At 41.8% G+C, this 24,025-nt stretch overlaps 1 protein-coding gene across 1 annotated transcript; it reads left to right on the forward strand.

Annotated features, from left to right (window-relative positions):
* The first annotated feature begins 4,659 nt into the window (after positions 1 to 4,659).
* On the forward strand, positions 4,660 to 6,641 carry LOC311243322 (heterogeneous nuclear ribonucleoprotein A0-like). The gene has a single exon (XM_084332502.1). It carries the CDS (start codon positions 4,723 to 4,725, stop codon positions 5,740 to 5,742), a length of 1,020 nt encoding a protein of 339 aa, XP_084188628.1. The 5' UTR covers positions 4,660 to 4,722; the 3' UTR covers positions 5,743 to 6,641.
* Positions 6,642 to 24,025: the final 17,384 nt, after the last annotated feature.

Raw genomic sequence — 24,025 nt, forward strand, 5'->3', positions numbered from 1 at the left:
TATTGCATGTCACTACTACAAGTTCCATAATATTGGCTCCTTCTCAGTTTTATAGGTATGAATTTGTTTTCAGATGGGGGCCAGCCAGGGGGTCACTTGGGGATATTGCAGTAGTTTAAGTTTCAGATCTGTTGGGCCTAAAGTCCAGGGCCCATATTTATCATACCTGACCATAGACCGGCGAAATGGACGAATCGCAAATTATTGACACTTTCTTTATCCAAAAAAGCCTGAAATTCTGAAAATGTACCATTGAAAATTACAAGACTTGATCACTTTGTCATCAGTCTTGTAAGTAGTTTAAGTTTCAGATCTCAAATCTGTTGGCCCCGTATTAAAGACCAGGGCCCATATTTATCATACTTATAAGCCTATCTGATCTAGGATCAGCCTTACTCACCAATGATGTTATCGATTGATAAAGAGTCTTTTCTCATCACAATCCATGCTGTTCCTCGTTGCAATATTGCATGAAAGGTGTTATATAAATAAAGTTTGATTTTATACCCACAGGTCTGGCTAGTTGGCCACAAAACTAATGTAGAGTAATGGGGGCCCCTCTTGAGCCTGTACAAGGCCTCAAATATACCCTGAAGTCTCCTCCACAGTTGACTCAAAGCAAAGACGTTTGTTTTGGAATATGTTTAACCCTTTCACTGCCGCACTACCAAATGGTTAACCCTTTCACTGCGACAATACAGAAGGTTAACCCTTTCACTGCCACATGACAAAGGGTGAACCCTTTCACTAGCACACTACAGAAGGTTAACCCTTTACTACCACACTACAGACAGTTAACGCATTATAATAAGTTACATAATAATAAAGTTATATAATAAATATAATAATTATATAACTATAATAAGTTATATAATAAGTCGCATTATAATAAGTTACTACACAGCTATAATATGTATATCATATAATATATACCGGTATATAGCTATATAGTAAGTTATGTGTATGTATGTATAACATTATGAAGTATATCACGGCATACATACCTTTTGCATACTGCACCTGTGTATACTGTATATACTCAATCATAGCATATATATATATATATATATTAGATTAGATATTAGACTATTAGATTATATATATATTGTAACTATATTTATTGTAAGGCGAATATAACTGAGAGGGAATACATACCCTCATCTGCACCTTATTTACACTGCCTACTTGCCCATATGTGCATACTCAGAGTTAATTATATTGTTATATTGTTTACACTGCCTATTTTTATTTAATTTTTTTTACTTCTCCACTGTACTATAATTGTATGACCTGTATCATGTCTTCTACTATACTATCACATGTACCTGTACCTCCCCATGCTGCTATGATGCCTGAATTTCCCCAAGGGGATCAATATAAGAATATCTTATCTTCTTATTATACTGTGAATTTCTCCAGACAGGCCGGCAATAGTGACCCCTCCACTCATCTCCAACCCATGCATCAGACCAAAACAAAAACAAAATGCAACAACAAGCTGGGCTCTTTTCGCCTAGAGGTCGTTGTTTGACATGCATTACAGATTCTACCTTTAAGTACTTTGTACAGTGGCCCCATTAACTTTACACTATTCTGAGAACGGATATTATCTTCTACAACATCATCTGTGAGTAAAGTATCCTGCTAATCCTGGTCACGACTGGTATCGTGGTTTAAATAGGATTATACCAAGGTACAGTATTATTCAAGTGCAAACGTTGTACCATGGTGATACATGCCTTTTCGTTTGTTCAAGCAAGCAGTTCTCTGTTTGTACCCCAGATTAGTTTTACTCCTTCCTTATTTGCTTTCTTTATAAAATCCTCACTTGGGGGGATAACAACACTTAAGACGTTTTTATTTTTTACAATCTCAATTCTTGATTTAATCTTTTTACTTCTTCTGGGACCTTTTAATCTTGTCAGTTTTCTTTTCTCTTTTGCACATCCATTCCAAAGTGAACTCCCCTAATTATAATTGCCTGATTACTGTGAGTAATCACTAATCACCATTGGTATCGTGGTTTGGATTGGATTATACCATGGTATCATTTAAGTGCAAAAGTTGTGATACATACAGTGCATGCCTTGAATGAATGAAAAACTTTATTTAACAGATTGCAGAATGGGTACAATACAGTACGGCCCTTGGTAGTACCATGGTAAATATTTGAATTTACTCCATACCAGTGAAGCGATAACCTGGTAGCTCATCATTAGATTCAATTGTGTTGTCAGCACAAGTACAGTACAATGAAAAGAGGTTTGGCATCCAACCAGAGTGCAAATGTAACAGTAAAGTGCAATAGTAATATACAATGTACAGGTGATCAAACCGGGCATAACATATATAAAAAATCAGTACTACTGAGTAATAGTGCTAATCAGATGTATGTACAGAGTTGTAGTATTACTATTAATATGTACAGTGATACAGGTATAAAGACACTATGGTAGTAAGTCATACTGGCCAGCAGTGTAACTAAGAGTAGGTAAGCGATGTGTATACAGATATAGATATAGTATCTACAGATATGTAAAAATGATTATATGCAGGTATGTACAGTAGGGTTGGGTACTGAAACTACGCAAGTACCAATTCACACTAGATCAATCAGTACCAAATTTTACCTTTACATGTTTAGTATAAGAGTGTAATATAATAGACAAGAGGGAGCCTTTTCCCACAAATATATACTGTATATTACTGTCCCATCTCTTGGGTCTTTGGAATAGCAGACAAGGTCAGAGGAGTTTGATAATTTACTGAGGATGGCCACATAATGTTGATATTTAAACATTTACAAACATAATACATGATCATGCTATTTATTTTGTGAGGTGTGTTACAACAGTAAATAACAACATTTTCTAAAATAAATAACAATGTTAAAATTGAGAAGTTTGGATGTATTGTTTTATAACGGAAATTAAATGTTTTTTCAGAGAGAGTTGAGTACCGACAAACGGTACCGATACCGAATTCTAGGAACTGGTATTGGTTCAAATGTGAATGGTACCCAACCCTAATGTACAGACAGATGTGGATAGATATAATATATACTATACAGTAAGAATAAATATACAGTAGTATTGTACATGCAAGTAGAGTTTGAAATAAAACAAAACGATTTAAGTGGGGAACCTAACTTCATGGATGGTAGCCCAGGGCATTTGAGAGGACAGTACAGACTTAGTTATAAACCCAATCAGTGACTCATGACTCATCTCCATCCAGGGATAAGATGACTTACGTTATTAATTTGTAATCGTTTGCAGTTAAATGATTACTTGACTAATAATAAAAAGGGAGGGAAGAAAAAGACAAGATCATGAACACAACCTGACAAGAGATAAATGTCACAGCTCGACAAATTATCGTGTTTTTAACAGTGGCTTCTTATCTAGATAGTTAAATAATAAAATAGAATTTAAATTATAACACAAATTCACTGCTCTTTGTGGTATCAAGCAAGATACTGCAGTGAATGGATGAATGGATGAATGAATGAATGAATGAATGAATGAATGAATGAATGAAAACTTTATTAACAGATTGCAGAATGGGTACAATACAGTATGGCTCAATACACACAATTGTTAAGGGGATGCAGACCAGAGAAAGACGTGTCTTGTTTACATCATCAAGGGTCCCCCATTTTCAATTCATAGTGGAGATCAGTGGGTTTCTGTTCGAATTTAAATAGAATAGAATAGAATTAAAATTCGTTTTTTTTGTGTATACCAAGATAAGATAAGAAGCCACTGAAAAAAACACAATGTGATGAATGACTATTCTCGAAGTCAACTTCCTGTCTGTTTAACTTTCTGTCTAAGTGCATGTCTATGGGGGAACATGCACTTAATTAGAATCACCAGAAAGGCTTTCGAAATAGTGAAATGCCATGTTGGTCTCAATATTTTCAAAACAAATTATATGATGTAGTGCCGAGAGATGAGAGTCGGAGACGGAATACATGAGAGAATAGCCGAATACATAATATACATACACAAATGTTCTAGAACATAGGTCATGACATCATAAGGTGACATCACCCATGTTCTAGAACGTTTGGCTATGACATCACCACAAATGTTCCAGAATGTTCGATGTTCTAGCCGAACATTCTAGAACATCAACAATTCTTAAAACATTTGTGGTGATGTCATAGCCGAACATTCTAGAACATCGAACATTCTGGAACATTTGTGGTGATGTCATAGCCGAACGTTCTAGAACATTAAACATTCTAGAACATTTGTGGGGATGTCATATGACATCATGACAAATGTTCCAGAATGTTCGGGTGGACCAATGTTCCTGACAATAGTTCCGTGGGTGAATTATGTACCATTACAATCACTACAATGAAAAGGTTATGAAATGAACAAGAATGTGATAAAATATGTAATAAAAACGGAGCTCAACGCATACGTTTGACCGTAGAAATCCGTTTGTTTCCCCAATACCAAGATGGCGGCGGTCTCGTGACGTCAGAGTGTCTTCGAGAATGACTATTTGTAGCAAGGTTATTATGTAGCTACTCTGCGCAACCGGAAAAGGGGCGTTGACTATTTGAACGCCATGTTTGTGACGTCACGGGGGAAGGTCTGGTATAAATACAAGCCGCGTTACCCTCCCCCACCACCTTCACACTAACTGACTCAACTGTCGCTTCACGGTCAACTAGAGACTTTAGAGAGGAGAAGAAAAAAAAAGAAAATGGCAGACCAACTTTGTAAACTGTTCGTCGGTGGACTGAACGTCGACACGGACGACGACGGCCTGCGCAAACATTTCGAGCAATTCGGTAGCTTAATCGACTGCGTGGTCGTCGTGAACAAGCAGCTGCAGAGGTCCCGCTGCTTCGGCTTCGTCACCTACACCTCGGGCGACGAGGCCGACGCGGCAATGGCGGCCAGGCCGCATGTCGTCGACGGCACCACCGTGGAGCTGAAACGGGCCGTGGCGCGCGAGGACGCCAACAAGCCCGAGGCGCTCGCCAAGGTGAAGAAGATATTCGTCGGCGGCTTGAAGGACGACATCGAGGAGGAGGACCTCACTGAGTATTTCGCGCAGTTCGGCGAGATCGAGAAGAGCGAGGTGATCTCCGAGAAGGAGAGCATGAGGAAGCGGGGCTTCGGCTTCGTCCACTTCACCGACAACGACTCCGCCGATAAGTCTGTGGTGGTGAAGTACCACACCATCAAGGGCCACAAGGTGGAGGTGAAGAAGGCCCTCACCAAGCAGGAGATGCAGGCGTCGGGTCGCGGCGGCGGCATGATGATGAGGGGGGGAAGGGGAGGAGGAGGAGGGATGAGGGGCATGCGAGGGAATCAAAATGGCTTCGGCGGCGGCAGAGGAGGCTACAACAGCTATGAAGGCGGGTACGGTGGCGGCGGCGGGTACGGTGGCGGAGGAGGATACGGCGGAGCCGCGAGCTACGGAGGATACGGCGGAGCCGCGAGCTACGGTGGTGGCGGTGGATACGGAGGAGGCGCGAGCTACGGAGGCGGCGGCGGCTACGGTGGCGAGCAGATGGCGGCAAGCTATGGCGGCGGAAACGGCTACAGCGGCAGTGACTTTGGCAGCGGTTACGGCGCGCAGCCTAGCGGCTACGGCCCCATGAAGAGCGCCGCGCCTAGCAGTGGTTACGGCGCGCAGAGGAGCGCCGCGCCCTACACCCGGGGCGGCGGAGGCGGCGGCTACCAGAGAGGCGGCGGCTACAGCGGCGGTTACTAAAATCAAAATGGCCACCACGACAGACTATTCGCAAAAAAAGAGAAGAATCTCCGCCGTACACCCCGCAGCCATACCGCCACATTCGGACGACTAAAAAATTCAATAATGATGGGGGCATCTGCCATACAAATGCAGACACTGTGAACCCCCCTAACGAAGACCTCTCAAGAAAAAACCCAAACAGGTAGGAAGAGCACTTCCCAGAAAACCTGATTTGCACGAGCAGCTGTTGCCGTACTTCTAGGACACCGTACTTCTCTAGGACACCTTCGAAATGCAGAGTTCAGTGAATCCTTTTTTATGTTCCCGCGAGAGTTGGAAGAGGCGTGTAGCTGTCGTTTGTATTAAGAGTTGAATCTGCTTTTTATTTGCGTACATTCTCGTTTTTTTTGTTTTGTTTGAAACTAGTCCATGTAGGATTGTTTTTGTTCGAAACTATTCTCTCTTTATATATATATGATTATTTTTCCCTTTTGCATTTTAAGCAAGTAGTAAAGACATTTTTTTCCTTAAATAAGATTGATGTGTTTTACTTTTATGGGGATGAGGAACGCATGTGCTATGGATTTCAATTTCTATCTTAGCTATGTCTTCACTGATTACGTTTGTATAAGTATCCATAGGTCTTTAGTAAAGGCGGGAGAGATGCTGCGGGATTAAAGCAGTTCCCTTGTTCCTTCCCACGTGTTATGTACAAATCAACGTCAGTAATTTCCCCTCCCCCCACCACAAGTAGACGTAGTGTCTTCATCAGCCTAAATATTGTTCATTTTTTCATTTACTTACAGCAATCTCATGTATTGTATACTTAATGTCTGAAGATCAAAACTTACAATTGTTCAAAAGCATTTTGGTATGCATATGTATGTTCATTTTAAATAAAACGTTATTCAAACTTAGTTATTACTTAGTTATTTTACTCATTTAACCAGGTTGCCTTCAGTTGTTCCCACAGGTCTTTAAAGTGATTTATGACTCCTCATCTTCTCTAGTTGGCATCCTTACCCTTGTTTAACCCCTTTCTCAGGTGGGTGAAATGGTTACAGAACCGGATGTAGTCTACCCACAGCCAATGCATGTAGGCTTTGGAGGGTTTGCCTTGTTTTTTTAATCAAAGTAATTGTGGTTTCTAGTCCTTTTGTACATCTCTTAATAACCCTTGGCTTTTTTGAACATATTTACATATTGTGGACTTTGAGGCCTGCTCATTATCTTTGATTATTCCTACATTTAGGTGTTCTTACTCTTATCCCAGTAGGCTATCCCAGCCAAAATAGCCGTAGCAGTTTGTTTGTAGGCTACACTACAGGACCCTGTTGAGTTACCTGGGGTCGATTGTGATAGGAGTCTGAAATATCTCTTTAGGATATCCACATCCAGCAAACTAGGTATGTAAATCAACCTGTCTTCACTATGTGTTGGTCAACCATGTATGGCATTTAATTATTTTGTGATGGTACACAAGTGTACTGTGACATTTTATCTTTACAAAAGTCTTGCTTTTACTTATAGTTGCTCATTCATAGATTTTTCAATGCGTCTCGATATCTAGCTAATATTTAAACAAAAAGGGGGGTGGTTGTGCTCAATTCGGTCCTTGATCTTTAGTTAAAAGGGGTGGAGGGATACCCAACGTCTGTTCCTTCATTGTAAGTGAAATACTGGAACGGTACATTGGCGTCTCCCTCCAGGCAAATTTCACCTGCCCAGTGTCTCATTCTGTTCCTTCTTCCTGTTTCTCCTCCAGGTTGCTACGGTAACCTGGGTGCCAGGGCATCACCCCGCTAAGGACGGGTGTGTGTCTCCATGCCGTCCGGGGTGACCAGAGAGGTGGTCATAAGCCCACACCCTCCTCCTCAGGTGATGTCAGATTCCAGGAAGGATTCACCCGTTTGTTCGGTGTGATGGCGAAACGTTTTTAATGCCGTGTCTGAATGCTCATGCATAAATGGCACATGTAACTACTAACAGACACTTGTCTAATGTTTGTAATGCAAATGCAACTCAAAGTGTCTTTAGTAAGTAAGATATTAAGTGAACTTTAATTCACTTAATAATTTCTCACCTAAAGCATTAAATGTGAGTTTATTTGTATCCCTTCCAGTATACAACAATCTCAATCCCCGCCCTTTTTTCTTGGTCCTCCAATCACAACTGTTTCCTTCCTCACTCAAACAGTTTGAAGAAGGCAACAGTTGTGATTTGAGCATCAATAAATGGGGGAGGGGCTTGTAAATGGTAATGAGTTGCATCCCTGTTGCCTAAACCCAAATGTAGTGCGAAGGATGAGTCTTTTTAAAGGTGAGGAAATAAATTAATCATGGGGTAAATACTAAACTGGCATTTTGTACCCACTGTGCATTTCATAAAGAAAATGTATTGACTATGTTATTGATATCATCACACACTTGACACATTGGAACATTTGGTTCCATAGATGACTGGTTCCATTTTAAACGCTAAAGCAGATGATGATGCTACACAAAGTCCTTAATTTCAATATATTAGTTGGTTAACTTTTTATGTATGCTTTTCCATTCTAACTATGTTCAAATACAAAACAAAATGTAGAGGTTGTGCGGATGGTGTTTACTTCAACAGGTGAGATGGGGCAAATGTAGGTATATCTTGTATAGATGTGAAATGGATTCCTTTATTGATCTCTTCTTTCCCCCCCCCCCCTATTGGGGAAATTGTATAGGCCATATTTCAGATTTGTAAATATCCCCAATGCCACTTGAGACCTGCCGACCAGCTGTCAAAAGTGGTGGTCTGTAATGACTATTTTTCTATACAATATTCCTTTATTGATCCTGTTGGGGTAATAATAGCAGAATTGTGGTATGGGCAGGGTAGTAGTAGATGGGACATAAATATAGGCAAAACATTTGTGGTAAATATAAAAATAAGCAGTGTAAAAGGTATAATGTTGTATCTGAAGACTATTAAACACGCTGTCAATGTATCTTTTCCTAAAACAGCCTGGGGTATTGCAGCACAAACCAGCAGTCAAACAATATACTGCCCATCATACCAGATGTTTCCAAGGACCAGTGTAAAATAAATTGTGCATACTAGCTACCTGTCGACTAACTATCTTTCTCCTAGGTTAAAGTTGTAATGAATTTATATTGGCCTCTTGTCACAGTCAAATATTTTTATATATATATTATGTTTCAAAAGCAATTTTTCTAGGTCTGGGATGTGGACGGCGATCCAGATTTAATTTCGAGGGCTTAATCGCACAGGACTGGGTTTCACAGAAGCATTTGTGCATTCACTTTGTCAAACCTAGACGAAGGCATCTCGGTGTAAAAACCAATGTTTCTCTTGACGTGAGCAAAGATCCAATGGGTGCTTTTTGGAAACCCATGGCTGGGCCATGTTCATTTATATGCATAATGATTTACATTTCTAGAGCACATTATTGCAGATGGCCATGATGTATATGATATGAAAAAAAAATCTGAACCATGGCTGGTTCATAACTGAAATACTTCTCCAACAGTTTGTCCAGGTTATGATGAACATTTGCAGTCTATTGCGTTGTCTGGAGGTTAGAGCGATAACTGTTAATGTAGAAAGCCCGGATTGCAAGTCATGTTTTCTATCCTACGTGGGCAGTGGTTAAAAAAAACGACCCCTTCTGTTCTCTTGTAGGAGAGGAGCCATCTGAAATGGGAAGTTGATGACTTATGCTTTTTTTAATTCAAAATAAATATTTTTATACAAAAATCTTCTCTTGTAATTTGTCCAAACAATGATATGAAAATGATAATGCACTGTATTGGCTCCTAGGTAACTTTCATTATAGGGCCAACAGAAACCAGTTTAATTCCTGTTTGACACATTGGCCCCCCCCCCCCTCATCAGTTATCCAAGAGGTCTCAATGTAGTGCTGGTTGGAGAGCAGAGCACAGGCATTACACAAGTTATTGCTGAACATAAAGTTCAAATTTAATAAAAACAAACTGGCATGTCTTTCAGGTCATTCAAGTATTGATTTTTGGGATAATGTACAAAGAAAATGTTGGTGTCTAATGACATTGAGCACCATAACATGCAAGTGGAGTGCTCAACATGGGTAGGAATATTTTATGGCAACTGGCTGGACTGGGCAGACATGATTCCCAGTTTAACTAATTGGGTCTCATAGCTTGTGTACTACTAACCCCTAAGGCTGGGCAATTGGCAAATTATTTTAATTTGTGATGACATGTTTTTGAGCCAGGTCAACTTTGTGTCTTAAGTTAAATAAAGGCATGATGTTAAATGGGTGATCTCAATATTGACCAACTCTCATGAGAAGCAGCCCTATCACCCTAATGGTGAATAATAGTCTGTTCTATTGTATAAGTCGGGACCCTGTGTGGCCTGGTCACAAGCGTTTGGTCTCATTCCAGTGCAAGCGGATGAAATGGGTCTGAATTTCCCCCAAGGGGATTGCTAAATGAACACTTGACTTTACTGAAGTGCTTTGATGTGGATTGGCCACAACAATACTATAACATTGTAGACGATTAAGACATCCACATATTTAAACTAGGGATCCACTGATATGGCCCCAATATGACAAAAATAGCTAGAGCAGGTTGATTTTTTTTTAATGCTTTTCAATTAATTGTATTAGATGACAACATTTTGTTTCACTAAGTTAGGAAAGTAATGTTTTAACTCGAACCTGATGTTGCTTTGCACAAAAGAATGATCCCAGTCTCTTCCACACAGTGAGGCATACAGTTTATTAATTGGATCGGATCTGTACCCAAAGTCCAGGTATCTAACTGAAAAAGTCGGATCGGTGCATCCCTATTTTAAACACTTATGATGGTTAATCAGGCTTTGACTGAGAAACGGCACTGTACTGCATTGTCTCACCAGGCTCCAATACAATCCAAAACATGGGAATCTCACATTATAAGCTGATGTGTTTATATGTTAATTGTTGTAAACCATGTTATGAAACATGAGTTGCATTATGCTATGTTGCTCAGCATACAAGCATAACTGTTGATAAAATGTCATCAAATGGGTGTTTAATAGTGTTTCAAGCCCTGTGCTAGATATCAACACTTTCCTTAGAACTGGTATTTTCCCAGATGCCTTTAAAACAGCACTTGTAAAGCCATTACTAAAAAAAACCTAACTTGGATAGTAATGTAGTGGCAAACTATCAACCAATATCTAACTTACCATTCATTAGTAAAGTACTTGAAAAGATAGTTTCAGTTCAAATTAATTCCTTTCTTGACGAAAACAACATCCTAGAAGGATTTCAAACTGGATTCAGAAAATGTAGCACTGAAACTGCCCTCACCAAAATAATCAGTGACCTCAGTCTAAACTCTGATGAGAATAAGGTCTCCATCCTTATCCTGCTAGATCTCAGTGCAGCATTCGATACAATCGATCACGATATTGTAATTGATCATCTTGAAAACCTTGTCGTTTCTCAGAACATGTGCTAAGCTGGTTTAAAACATACATCAGAGGGAGGAAATTCTATGTTAAACTAGGAGGCCACATGTCTGAGATATATGACAACAACTATGGAGTTGCACAAGGGAGTTGCTTAGGTCCTTTACTCTTCTCCCTTTACATGTTACCGCTGGGTGATATCATCAGAGAACATAATGTAGGTTTCCATAGCAATGCGGATGATGCACAACTGTACATATCTGCTGAACCAGCTATTAACTCCATTACAGACTGCTTATTGGCAATAAATGAATGAATGAAAACTTTATTTAACAGATTGCAGAATGGGTACAATACAGTACGGCTCAATACACACTTGTTAAGGGGATGCAGACCACAGAAAGACGTTTGTCTTGTTTACATCAGGGTCCCCCATTTTCAATTCATAGTGACATGACATACATGACATGACATTTATGGCATAGGGACATACATGACATACAGGTATATAGTACTGTTACATTTGTGACATACGATATGCAAATATACAGTACTGTTACCCATAGATCCTAACAATATAATATACATATGATGGGGAGGAGACTACATTAGGAGGGGGTGGGAGAAAAGATTCATACAGTGGGGAGGAGACTGTATTAGGAAGGGGTGGGGTGGTTTGGACATTTACGGTGGCCAGTTTCGAATTGCAGCCTCCCGTAGGTGCTCTTTAACACTTTCATTGCCAGCCATGCGGTGCGCCTTACCCCCCTTGAATGCCACCACCCACTTCAATGATAGAGCTCTCATATTTGCAAACGCATAAACTATGTCTTAAATTATGGCTATGTGTCTAATCTGGCCGTCGCTTATCAATGACTTGTTTGCAGTCAACATTGTCGAAATGGATTTTTTTAATCGGTTCATTTCCGTTTTATACCATTTTGAAAAATGCTCGTTTTTTTTAAGTTTCAGGAAAATATAAAGATTCTGTGAAGATTCTTACTGGAATATTCTGGAATACACAAAAAACGTCATTTTTCGACCTATTTATGAATCGTTTTCAAATAAACGCTAGATTATCGTAGGGATGGTCGACTATGATTGGCCAAAATTTGCCATTAGTCAACTATTGGTCGAAAAAAAAAAGTATAATATTTTTATTTTTTTTATCATTCCATTTGGGCTGTGGGGGGTGCTTAATGTCTGAAGGAGTCGACTGAAGGCTTCTTGTCCTCTGCAAAAGCATGCAATTGGTCCACTGATGGATACATCTTGATATTTTTCTGGTCTAGTGTGTTCATTAGACGGGTGAAATCCTCTTTCAGTGCCTCTGCCTGTTTTTGTAGGCAGTTAGCCTCTGGTATGCGTGCCATTAGCGTTAGCCACGCTTCTAGGCCTCTTCTTTTGGAAAGAATGATTTAAAAAAATATATGTATTTATTTTTTCTGACTAAGAGGTTGGCAGTCGACTACGGCTCCTTTCGACCGATTAGTCGACTAAGGGCCCTTTCTCACTCACTGCTCTGTGTCGAATCAGACCCGGCTCGCATCAGAAAAGGGTGTGTCTGTCTGAGTGAGAACGCTGTCCCCCGTCCCCGCCCCCCGCTGATTCGTCCCCGGGGGCGCTGAACCTGCACCGCTGAAATAGGTGGTCTCAGGTGCGCACTAGTGGGGGCGGTTAGGCCTGGCAATTTTGTTTGCCATTGCTATGTCTATACATTGTTCGAATGCATTTATTTCTATTAGACCAGTGGTGCCCAACCAGTCGGCCGTGGTCGACCAGTAGATCAATGACATGCAATATAATTGCCACAAGCGATGGGATAATGTTAGCTTCTGAACAGGCTAGCTAACTAGCGTTAGCCGTTAGCCATTGCTGTATACTATACTTTCTTGTTCGAATGCATTTATTTCTATTAGACCAGTGGTGCCCAACCAGTCGGCCATGGTCGACCAGTAGATCAACGACATTCAATATAATCGATGCGAGCAATGTTACTAGTAAAAGGCTAAGCTAACTAGCGTTAGCCGTTAGCTTAGCGTTATTGTTAACCCTGCAAAACGATCAAAAGCGGACTCTACAACAGAGTTCCATTCGTGAGAAAAGGGGGGTGGGTTATATTGACAAGGCTTGACAACAGAGGTTCAAATATAACTTCATATTTATTAGTTATTTGTTTCTTTATATCAGAATCCAGTCTCCATGTTAACACTTCCTGTGTTTACATTTCGAGCGTGACATCATCGACTACGGCAAGCTTACAAGCTCAAAACGCAAACCGTAAACAAAACCCAGAGCGCACCAAGACTGAAGTGTGTACACAAACTAGAGGGGGGGGGGGGGGGGAGTTCGGCACGGAATGAGGAATGAGGACGGCACGGAGCTGATTCGACCCCGATGTTGAGTGAGAAAGCCCCCTAATAGGTGTCAGCCCTAGATTATCGATAGTATATGTGTACTTATGCACGCTATAGAAGCGAGCTGAAAAATAGATTATCTCATTTCCTGATCAGCACACACACACACAGGGAACAAACTTAACTTTTTGACTTAAAATTTGATTTTAAAAACTACCAACCAGGCAGATTTTTTACCAGCCAAAAATTATAAATAGCTTTTTACTATATCGCCATGTGTTATTATTACTATAATACTCTCATATGCTATTTTCAATTAATATCATAAACAACATAAGGAATATTAGCATAATTTTGAGTGGACTGAAGGAATGAGTCAGCGTTAATAGTTTTAAATGCAAATAATTTATTGAAACATAGAAGTGGGGTTGGTTGGGACACACACACACAATGGGGGACCCTGATGTAAACAAGACGAAAGTCTTTCTCTGGTCTGCATCCGCAATCTGTTAAATAAAGTTTTCATTCATTCACACTGTTTCAACTCACCACCCCTGCATCATATTGTAGTCTAGTCTGTCTTCAAACTTCCACTCCTCTCGAAACTTTTTTATATTTGAATATCAACATTATCTGTCCATCCTCAGTAATCCTCAGTTTACTATAATATACTCCTGACTGACTTCATCGTCTTTCCAAACGCACACACACACACCCTTTCCCCAGTCCACACTGCTGTTCTCTGGCTCTGCCTCTGATCAGGATTAGCTTGTTAGCTTACGCTAACGTAACGTTCATTTCGGGCGATGTGGGCATAAAGGAATGGCGACGATGCAAAGCGTGTTAGATGCATTTGACCAGTTGTGAGAAGAAAAAAAACACCACAGACTTATTTCGGATCGCAAAATAGCCGCACTGCTGTGTAGCGCTGCTCGGCTTTAATGAGAGCAGAAGCACGGACTGGGGCGGATATGACTCGCGGACTTGCCATGGGTTTTTTCAAAATAAGAGTATCATATGAACCGAACGTTTCTAGCTGACGGAGCTATAGATATTATGACTGGAGCTGCGCTTGGGGCGGAAATGAGACCTGCACAGGATTTTCAAAATAAGAGTATCGATATGAACTACACGCCAGGTGGCGGGCAGACCTCATTTTAGTCGCCAAACCTTAAATCTGCCCGCGGTTGGCGGGTACTTATTTTGTTCCCTGCACACACACATAGGGCACACGTTGATATCTCTGTGAAAAAAGCTCTGATTATCCTAAGACTGATCAAATAGATTCCTTATCTCAGATCAGATGTTCTCCAAAAAGATTATTCCAATTCCTGATCGCCATTCCAAATATCGATCGCGTTTATTGATTCAGTGTTGGGTGCTGGAAATACATAATCCACGCTGTTCTGGGGCTCGGCAATGAATCCGATCCTCTCGGGTGACTTGCCCGAGAAGTAAAATAAGGAAGCAGGATTTCCACCCCCCCATGTGTTTCATTCAATCCATTCAGGACTCCCTGGAAGAAGAGATCTTGTATCTCAATGGGACATTCCTGGATAAATAAATAAAAATCCAAAGGGGTGCAGTACCACAGGGAGAGACGATAGGGGGCGGTATTTTCCCAATGGAGCTCAGAGAGTTTGCAGCACTAACGTGAGGCTAGATTGATGAAATATTAATTCAAATCGCTAATAAAAAAAAAACGAGATCTCTCGTCGTTGGCAATGAACGGTCGGCATGAATAAACGAGGTATCTCGTCGTTGGCATTGAAAGTGTTAAGAGTGATTTTGAATGTGGGTAGGGATTCACATCTTTTTACGGCTGTGGGTAGGGCGTTCCACATTGTGGCATAATTGCTAAATGTGTTTAGTCCCTTGTTTGTGCCGAATCTGGGTTGCACATGATTTGTGGAACTCCCTCTGGTGTTGTGGGCATGGTATTGACTGACCTTTGGGAAGTATTTCAACATGTACATGGGTACCTGTGTGGTGTAGTGTATCTTGTAGACCAGGCCCATTGCAAGTTGCTGTACTCTGTCGTCTACTGTAAGCCATCCTAGGTAGTCAAAGTGGGCAGGGGTGAGGTGGGTTCTAGGAGTAAGGTCAAGTAGTAGTCTGACCAGTTTGTTTTGTGATGTTTGTAATCATGTTTTTAGGGCCTTTGAGGTGCTTTGGTACCATGAGGTGCAAGCATAGTCGTAGTACCCTTGAATGAGTGCTCCTGCCAGTTGTTTACCAAAGAGGAGATCCGGTACAAGAATCTAGTTTGTTGGTTGACTTTTTTTTATTACATTGGATGCCATTTTGTCACAGGAAAGTGCAGGATGAGTAAGAACTTCCTGACACTAAACGAGAACAAAACTGAAATTCTAATTATCGCCCCCAAAACAAAAAAAGAAACGTTAATAAAGAACCTGGGAGGACTAACCCCTTGGATCAAATTTGATGTCACAAGTCTCTGCGTTATCATAGATTCAGAACTGAACTTCAATTATCATATTAACAAAGTGACCAAAACATTGTTCTTCCATCTCAGAAATATAGCAAAAGTATAACCATTTATTAATCAAAACGATGCTGAGAAGCTAATTCATATCTAGCCGGTTAGACTACTGTAGTACACTTTTCACAGGTCTCCGTAAGAAAACCACAGAGAGGCTTCAGCTAATCCAAAACTCTGCAGCCCAACTGCTAACTAGAACCAAAAGGAGAGAGCACATTAGTCCAGTCTTAGCTGCTCTACACTGGCTTCCTGTAACATTTAGAATTGACCTCAAGGTCCTTCTCCTTACATACAAAGCTCTAAATGGCTGGGACCTAGCTACATCGCCAACACTCTAATAAATTACAGGCCAGCAAGAACACTGCGATCATCGGCTGCTGATTGATTGATTGAAAACTTTATTAACAGATTGCAGAATGGGTACAATACAGTACAGCTCAATACACACAATTGTTAAGGGGATGCAGACTAGAGAAAGACTTTCGTCTTGTTTACATCAGGGTCCCCCATTTTCAATTCATCAGGACATATGACATACATGACATACAGATAGTCAGTACTGCTACATCTATACATTTATGACATACCAGATTTGCAAATACAGTACTGTTTGTGATACAGAAGGAGTCAAGAAAAGGGAGTATATACATTTGACGTAGAAACTGTACATTGGAGGAGGTTGGGTGGGGGGGGGTTGGGTACGTTGGGATATTGACAACCATACTGGGTAATTTACATTGGAGGTGGTTGGGGGGGGGGGGGGCACACTGTATAAACAAGCAAAACTGTACATTGAGGGGGGGGGGGGAGACACTACAAACAAACAAAATTGTACATTGGACTATTGACAAAACCATACTAGGTAAATGACTGTACATTGGAGGGCGTTGGGTTAGGATATTTACAGGGGCCAGTGTTGAATTGCAGTCTCCCGTAGGTGTCCCTTGAGAGAGGTTTTGAAAGTGGGTAGTGATCCACATTCCTTTACAGCTTTGGGTAGGGCGTTCCACATTGATGTGGCATAATTGCGAAACGTGTTTAGTCCCTTATTTGAGCCGAATCTGGGTTTAACATGATTTGTGGAGCTCCCTCTGGTGTTGTGATCGTGGTATTCACTGACCTTTGGGAAGTATTTTGACATGTACATGGGTACCTTGGTCGTGTAGTGTATCTTGTAGACCAGGCCCATTGCAAGTTGCTGTACTCTGTCGTCTACTCTAAGCCATCATAGGTTGTCAAAGTGGGCAGGGGTGAGGTGGGTTCTAGGAGTAAGGTCAAGCAGTAGTCTGACCAGTTTGTTTTGAGATGTTTGTAATTTTGTTTTTAGCGCCTTTGAGGTGCTTTGGTACCATGAGGTGCAAGCATAGTCGTAGTACCCCTGAATGAGTGCTCCTGCCAGAGTCTTCAGGGTATTCTTGTTTACCAGAGAGGAGATCCGGTACAAGAATCGAGTTCGTTGGTTGACTTTTTTTATTACATTGGATGCCATTTTGTCACAGGAGAGATTAGCCTCTAGGATGGAACCCAGGTAGGTAATTTCATCTTTCCTTGTTACAATATTGTCACCCACTGTAACTGAGAAGCCGTCGGTCTTGCTGAGTTTGTTATTTGAACCGAAGAGAATGGACTCTGTTTTGCCCAACAAAACAAATGATAGTTTGTTATCAGCGAGCCATATGCAGATTCTGCCTAGTTCCGAGCTGAGGGTTTTTTCAACCTGTAACTTGTTCTTGTCAGAGACCAGCAGGGCTGAGTCGTCCGCAAACAGGAACAAGTTGCAGTCACAAGCTGACGACATGTCATTTGCATAAATTAGGAACAGTAGCGGTCCTAGTATGCTTCCTTGTGGAACACCACAGCTCACTGTGAGGGGGGGGGGATAGTGTACCGTTTACCTCCACCATCTGTTCCCTCCCCTCAAGGTAGGATTGCATCCAGCTCACTGATAGACTATCAAAACCAATTGCTTTTAGCTTGTCAATCAGAATGGAGTGATTGACCGTGTCAAAGGCCTTTTGTAGGTCCAGCATGACCATGCCGCAGTATTTGCCTGCGTCCACCTCTTGTTTGATGTGGTCATTCAAATAGAGAAGGCATGTGTCAGTGGAGTGGGATGTTCTGAAGCCAGATTGGAATTCGTAGATTAGATTTTTTTCCGCTAGGTACTTTTCGACCTGTTCGTAGACTATTTTTTCCATGACTTTCGAGATGGAGGTGAGAATAGAAACAGGGCGGTAGTTGCCTGGGTCTAATTTGCTGCCCTTTTTGTGCAGAGGGGTCACCCTCGCAATTTTGAAGTCCTTGGGGACGTGTCCCTGTTTTATGGAGAGGTTTATTATGTGTGTGATGATTGGGGTGATGGCGGCTGCTGAGTCTCTGAGGAATTTGGAGGGGATGTTGTCATGGCCAGTGGCCTTGTTAGGTTGGAGGGCGCTCAGTTTATTGAGTACCTCATCTGTTGTTACCATTTCCAGCTTGAAGTCGTCCTTGCGGACCCCTAGGTTTTTGTAGTAAGCTACTATGTGTTCTACCCCATAAAGCCCTGAGTGGGAGGGTAGTTTGTTTACCAGTGTTGTGGCTATGTTTGTGAAGAAAATGTTTAAGTAATTGGCTACATCCAGCTTGTCTGTGATGAGCGTGTTGTCCGTTTTTATGTTTATGTTTGAGAATCTGGTTTTAAGTTTTTTACTGCATCCTAGTTGATTATTGAGTAATTTCCAAAGTTCACGTGGTTTGTTTTTGTTTTCCTCAGTTTTGTCATTGATGAAATTCTTTTTTGCAGTTTTGATCATGGAGTTTACGTCGTTTCTTAGTCTGTTTCTTTCTAGTTTGAGTTCAGTCACGTGGGCTTGGAGTTCACTGCTCGTGCTTTTAGTAAGCTTTGACTGACTTTTACGAAACTCAGAGCATTTTTTGTCTCTGGTTTTCATAGCGGCCAGTATTTCGGAGTGCATCCACGGCTCCGTGCGATTTTTTACCCTGGTGGTTCTTAGGGGGGCCATGTCGTTTAGTATTGTTGAGAATTTGGTTTTGAAACCAAGCCATGTTTCTTCAGCCAGCCAGCTGGACTACTAGAGGCTCCCAGAAACAGTCAAAAGAGGATCAGTGATGCAGCCTTTATCAACTACGCCCCAAAACTATGGAACAAACTGCCCAAAAACATCAGGGAAGCCAACTCGGTAGACATCTTCAAAAGACAGCTTAAAACCTATTTCTTTGCTCAGGCATTTCAATGAAACATCAGGGACATCCTAACACAAATTGTACTTTACCTGCACTTTTCTTACCCTGCCTACTTTTATACACTTTCTATCAAATTCATGTGTTGGTTCTATGCACATTTTATCTCACTATACCTATGCACTGTAATTTTAAGAGCGCTGCTCAGTTGTAATTCAAAACTGATGCACTGCTCTGTTGAATGTTAGATACTCCGCTACTGTTCCTAATTTATAAATGACATGTCGTCAGCTTGTGACTCCAACTTGTTCTTGTTCGCGGACGACTCAGCCCTGCTGGTCTCTGACAAGAACAAGTTACAGGTTGAAAAAACCCTCAGCTCAGAACTCTGCAGAATCTGCACCTGGCTCACTGATAACAAACTATCATTACACCTGGGTAAAACAGAGTCCATTCTCTTCGGATCAAATAACAAACTCAGCAAGACCGACGGCTTCTCAGTTACAGTGGGTGACTATTGTCACAAGGAAAGATGAAATTACATACCTAGGTTCCATCCTAGAGGCAAATCTTTCCTGTGACAAAATGGCATCCAAGGTAATAAAAAAAAGTCAACCAACGAACTAGATTCTTGTACCGGATCTCTTCTCTGGTAAACAAGAATACCCTCCTGAAGACTGGCAGGAGCACTCATTCAAGGGTACTACGACTATGCTTGCACCTCATGGTACCAAAGCACCTCAAAGGCGCTAAAAACAAGATTACAAACATCACAAAACAAACTGGTCAGACTACTACTTGACCTTACTCCTAGAACCCACCTCACCCCTGCCCACTTTGACTACCTAGGCTGGCTTAGAGTAGACGACAGAGTACAGCAACTTGCAATGGGCCTGGTCTACATGATACACTATACGACTAAGGTACCCATGTACATGTCAAAATACTTTCCAAAGGTCAGTGAATACCACGACCACAACACCAGAGGAAGCTCAACAAATCATGTTAAACCCAGATTCGGCTCAAACAAGGGACTAAACACGTTTCGCAATCATGCCACATCAATGTGGAACGCCCTACCCAAAGCTGTAAAGGAATGTGAATCCCTACCCACATTCAAAACCGCTCTAAGGTCGCTTTCACATATAGTTTTGGTGGACTCGGTGCGGTTCTGGGGGTGAAGTTGCAACATTGTTGCATTCTTCATTTGGTTCGCCTGCGTTCACACAGAAATCTGTCAGCGAACCTTCTGAACAATGTCACACGGTCGAAAAGGGCGCTTGTCTATTGGACAGTGGAAATGTGTGTGTGGCTGCGAGCCCGTGTGTGCGCACGCGTGTGTGTGTGTCTGTGTGTGGACTGCGGAGCCCTCCAGATCAGCGGAGCCGAGTTTTGACATGGCATTGATCCATTGTTCTATTGAAGCACATTACCACCATCCTCTCGCTAAACAACTTGTAGACCACAGTGTTTTTATGAGTGCCCACAAGTAGCTGTTTTATTAATAATATAATAAGCCGCGTTTTTTCTTCCTTCTTCCCAAGATGCACAGATATATAGATAGATAGATTGATAGATAGATAGATCGGGTGACTTGCCAGAGAAGTAAAATAAGGAAGCAGGATTTTTTCCCCCCCATGTGTTTCATTCAATCCATTCAGGACTCCCTGGAAGAAGAGATCTTGTATCTCAATGGGACATTCCTGGATAAATAAATAAAAATCCAAAGGGGTGCAGTACCACAGGGAGAGACGATAGGGGGCGGTATTTTCCCAATGGAGCTCAGAGAGTTTGCAGCACTGACGTGAGGCTAGATTGATGAAATATTAATTAAAATCGCTAATAAAAAAAAAACTAGATCTCTCGTCGTTGGCAATGAACGGTCGACATGAATAAACGAGATATCTCGTTGTTGGCATTGAAAGTGTTAAGAGTGATTTTGAATGTGGGTAGGGATTCACATCTTTTTACGGCTGTGGGTAGGGCGTTCCACATTGTGGCATAATTGCTAAATGTGTTTAGTCCCTTGTTTGTGCCGAATCTGGGTTGCACATGATTTGTGGAACTCCCTCTGGTGTTGTGGGCATGGTATTGACTGACCTTTGGGAAGTATTTCAACATGTACATGGGTACCTGTGTGGTGTAGTGTATCTTGTAGACCAGGCCCATTGCAAGTTGCTGTACTCTGTCGTCTACTGTAAGCCATCCTAGGTAGTCAAAGTGGGCAGGGGTGAGGTGGGTTCTAGGAGTAAGGTCAAGTAGTAGTCTGACCAGTTTGTTTTGTGATGTTTGTAATCATGTTTTGGGCCTTTGAGGTGCTTTGGTACCATGAGGTGCAAGCATAGTCGTAGTACCCTTGAATGAGTGCTCCTGCCAGTTGTTTACCAGAGAGGAGATCCGGTACAAGAATCTAGTTTGTTGGTTGACTTTTTTTTATTACATTGGATGCAATTTTGTCACAGGAAAGTGCAGGATGAGTAAGAACTTCCTGACACTAAACGAGAACAAAACTGAAATTCTAATTATCGCCCCCAAAACAAAAAAAGAAACGTTAATAAAGAACCTGGGAGGACTAACCCCTTGGATCAAATCTGAGGTCACAAGTCTCTGCGTTATCATAGATTCAGAACTGAACTTCAATTATCATATTAACAAAGTGACCAAAACATTGTTCTTCCATCTCAGAAATATAGCAAAAGTACAACCATTTATTAATCAAAACGATGCTGAGAAGCTAATTCATATCTAGCCGGTTAGACTACTGTAGTACACTTTTCACAGGTCTCTGTAAGAAAACCACAGAGAGGCTTCAGCTAATCCAAAACTCTGCAGCCCAACTGCTAACTAGAACCAAAAGGAGAGAGCACATTAGTCCAGTCTTAGCTGCTCTACACTGGCTTCCTGTAACATTTAGAATTGACCTCAAGGGGGCGGTTAGGTGGTCGAGCGGAGATTGCGTTCGTCACCAGCCCCGGAGCTGTGAGCTTGGTTCGCCTGTTCGAATCCAGCTCACAGCTCCGGGGTTGTCACCAGCTTGGCTGGCCGTCTGCACTGATACAATTGGCTGTATCAGAGGGTGGGAGAAGCTGGCGGGGTGGGTCCGGGTCGTTGTAAACAGCGACTCCTACAGTTCGGTCGGGGCGCCTGCTAAGTGCGGATTGGACGTGAGGGGGATAGTGTGGTCCTCCCACACGCTACGCCCTCTCAATGAGAATCCGCGCTGCCAGGTGAAAAGAAGCGGTGATTGGCTGGACGTGTGTCGGAGGAAGCATGTGGTAGCCTCCACTCTCCCAAATGATCTGACTGTGGGGGGTAAAGCGCAGCGACCAGGAAGGGACTGGGAATTGGCATACGACTAACATTGGGATGGGAGAAAATCGGAGGAAAATGGAGGGGGAAAAAGACCAAAAAAAAAAAAAAAATTGACCTCAAGGTCCTTCTCCTTACATACAAAGCTCTAAATGGCTGGGACCTAGCTACATCGCCAACACTCTAATAAATGACAGGCCAGCAAGAACACTGCGATCATCAGCTGCTGGACTACTAGAGGCTCCCAGAAACAGTCAAAAGAGGATCAGTGATGCAGCCTTTAGCAACTACGCCCCCAAAACTATGGAACAAACTGCCCAAAAACATCAGGGAAGCCAACTCGCTAGACATCTTCAAAAGACAGCTTAAAACCTATTTCTTTGCTCAGGCATTTCAATGAAACATCAGGGACATCCTAACACAAATTGTACTTTACCTGCACTTTTCTTACCCTGCCTACTTTTATACACTTTCTATCAAATTCATGTGTTGGTTCTATGCACATTTTATCTCACTATACCTATGCACTGTAATTTTAAGAGCGCTGCTCTGTTGTAATTCAAAACTGATGCACTGCTCTGTTGAATGTTAGATACTCCGCTACTGTTCCTAATTTATAAATGACATGTCGTCAGCTTGTGACTCCAACTTGTTCTTGTTCGCGGACGACTCAGCCCTGCTGGTCTCTGACAAGAACAAGTTACAGGTTGAAAAAACCCTCAGCTCAGAACTCTGCAGAATCTGCACCTGGCTCACTGATAACAAACTATCATTACACCTGGGTAAAACAGAGTCCATTCTCTTCGGATCAAATAACAAACTCAGCAAGACCGACGGCCTCTCAGTTACAGTGGGTGACTATTGTCACAAGGAAAGATGAAATTACATACCTAGGTTCCATCCTAGAGGCAAATCTTTCCTGTGACAAAATGGCATCCAAGGTAATAAAAAAAAGTCAACCAACGAACTAGATTCTTGTACCGGATCTCTTCTCTGGTAAACAAGAATACCCTCCTGAAGACTGGCAGGAGCACTCTTTCAAGGGTACTACGACTATGCTTGCACTTCATGGTACCAAAGCACCTCAAAGGCGCTAAAAACAAGATTACAAACATCACAAAACAAACTGGTCAGACTACTACTTGACCTTACTCCTAGAACCCACCTCACCCCTGCCCACTTTAACTACCTAGGCTGGCTTAGAGTAGACGACAGAGTACAGCAACTTGCAATGGGCCTGGTCTACATGATACACTATACGACTAAGGTACCCATGTACATGTCAAAATACTTCCCAAAGGTCAGTGAATACCACGATCACAACACCAGAGGAAGCTCAACAAATCATGTTAAACCCAGATTCGGCTCAAACAAGGGACTAAACACGTTTCGCAATCATGCCACATCAATGTGGAACGCCCTACCCAAAGCTGTAAAGGAATGTGAATCCCTACCCACATTCAAAACCGCTCTAAGGTCGCTTTCACATATAGTTTTGGTGGACTCTGTGCGGTTC

This window comes from Notolepis coatsorum (assembly GCF_963971535.1).
Source record: "Notolepis coatsorum genome assembly, chromosome: 16".
Taxonomy (NCBI): domain Eukaryota; kingdom Metazoa; phylum Chordata; class Actinopteri; order Aulopiformes; family Paralepididae; genus Notolepis; species Notolepis coatsorum.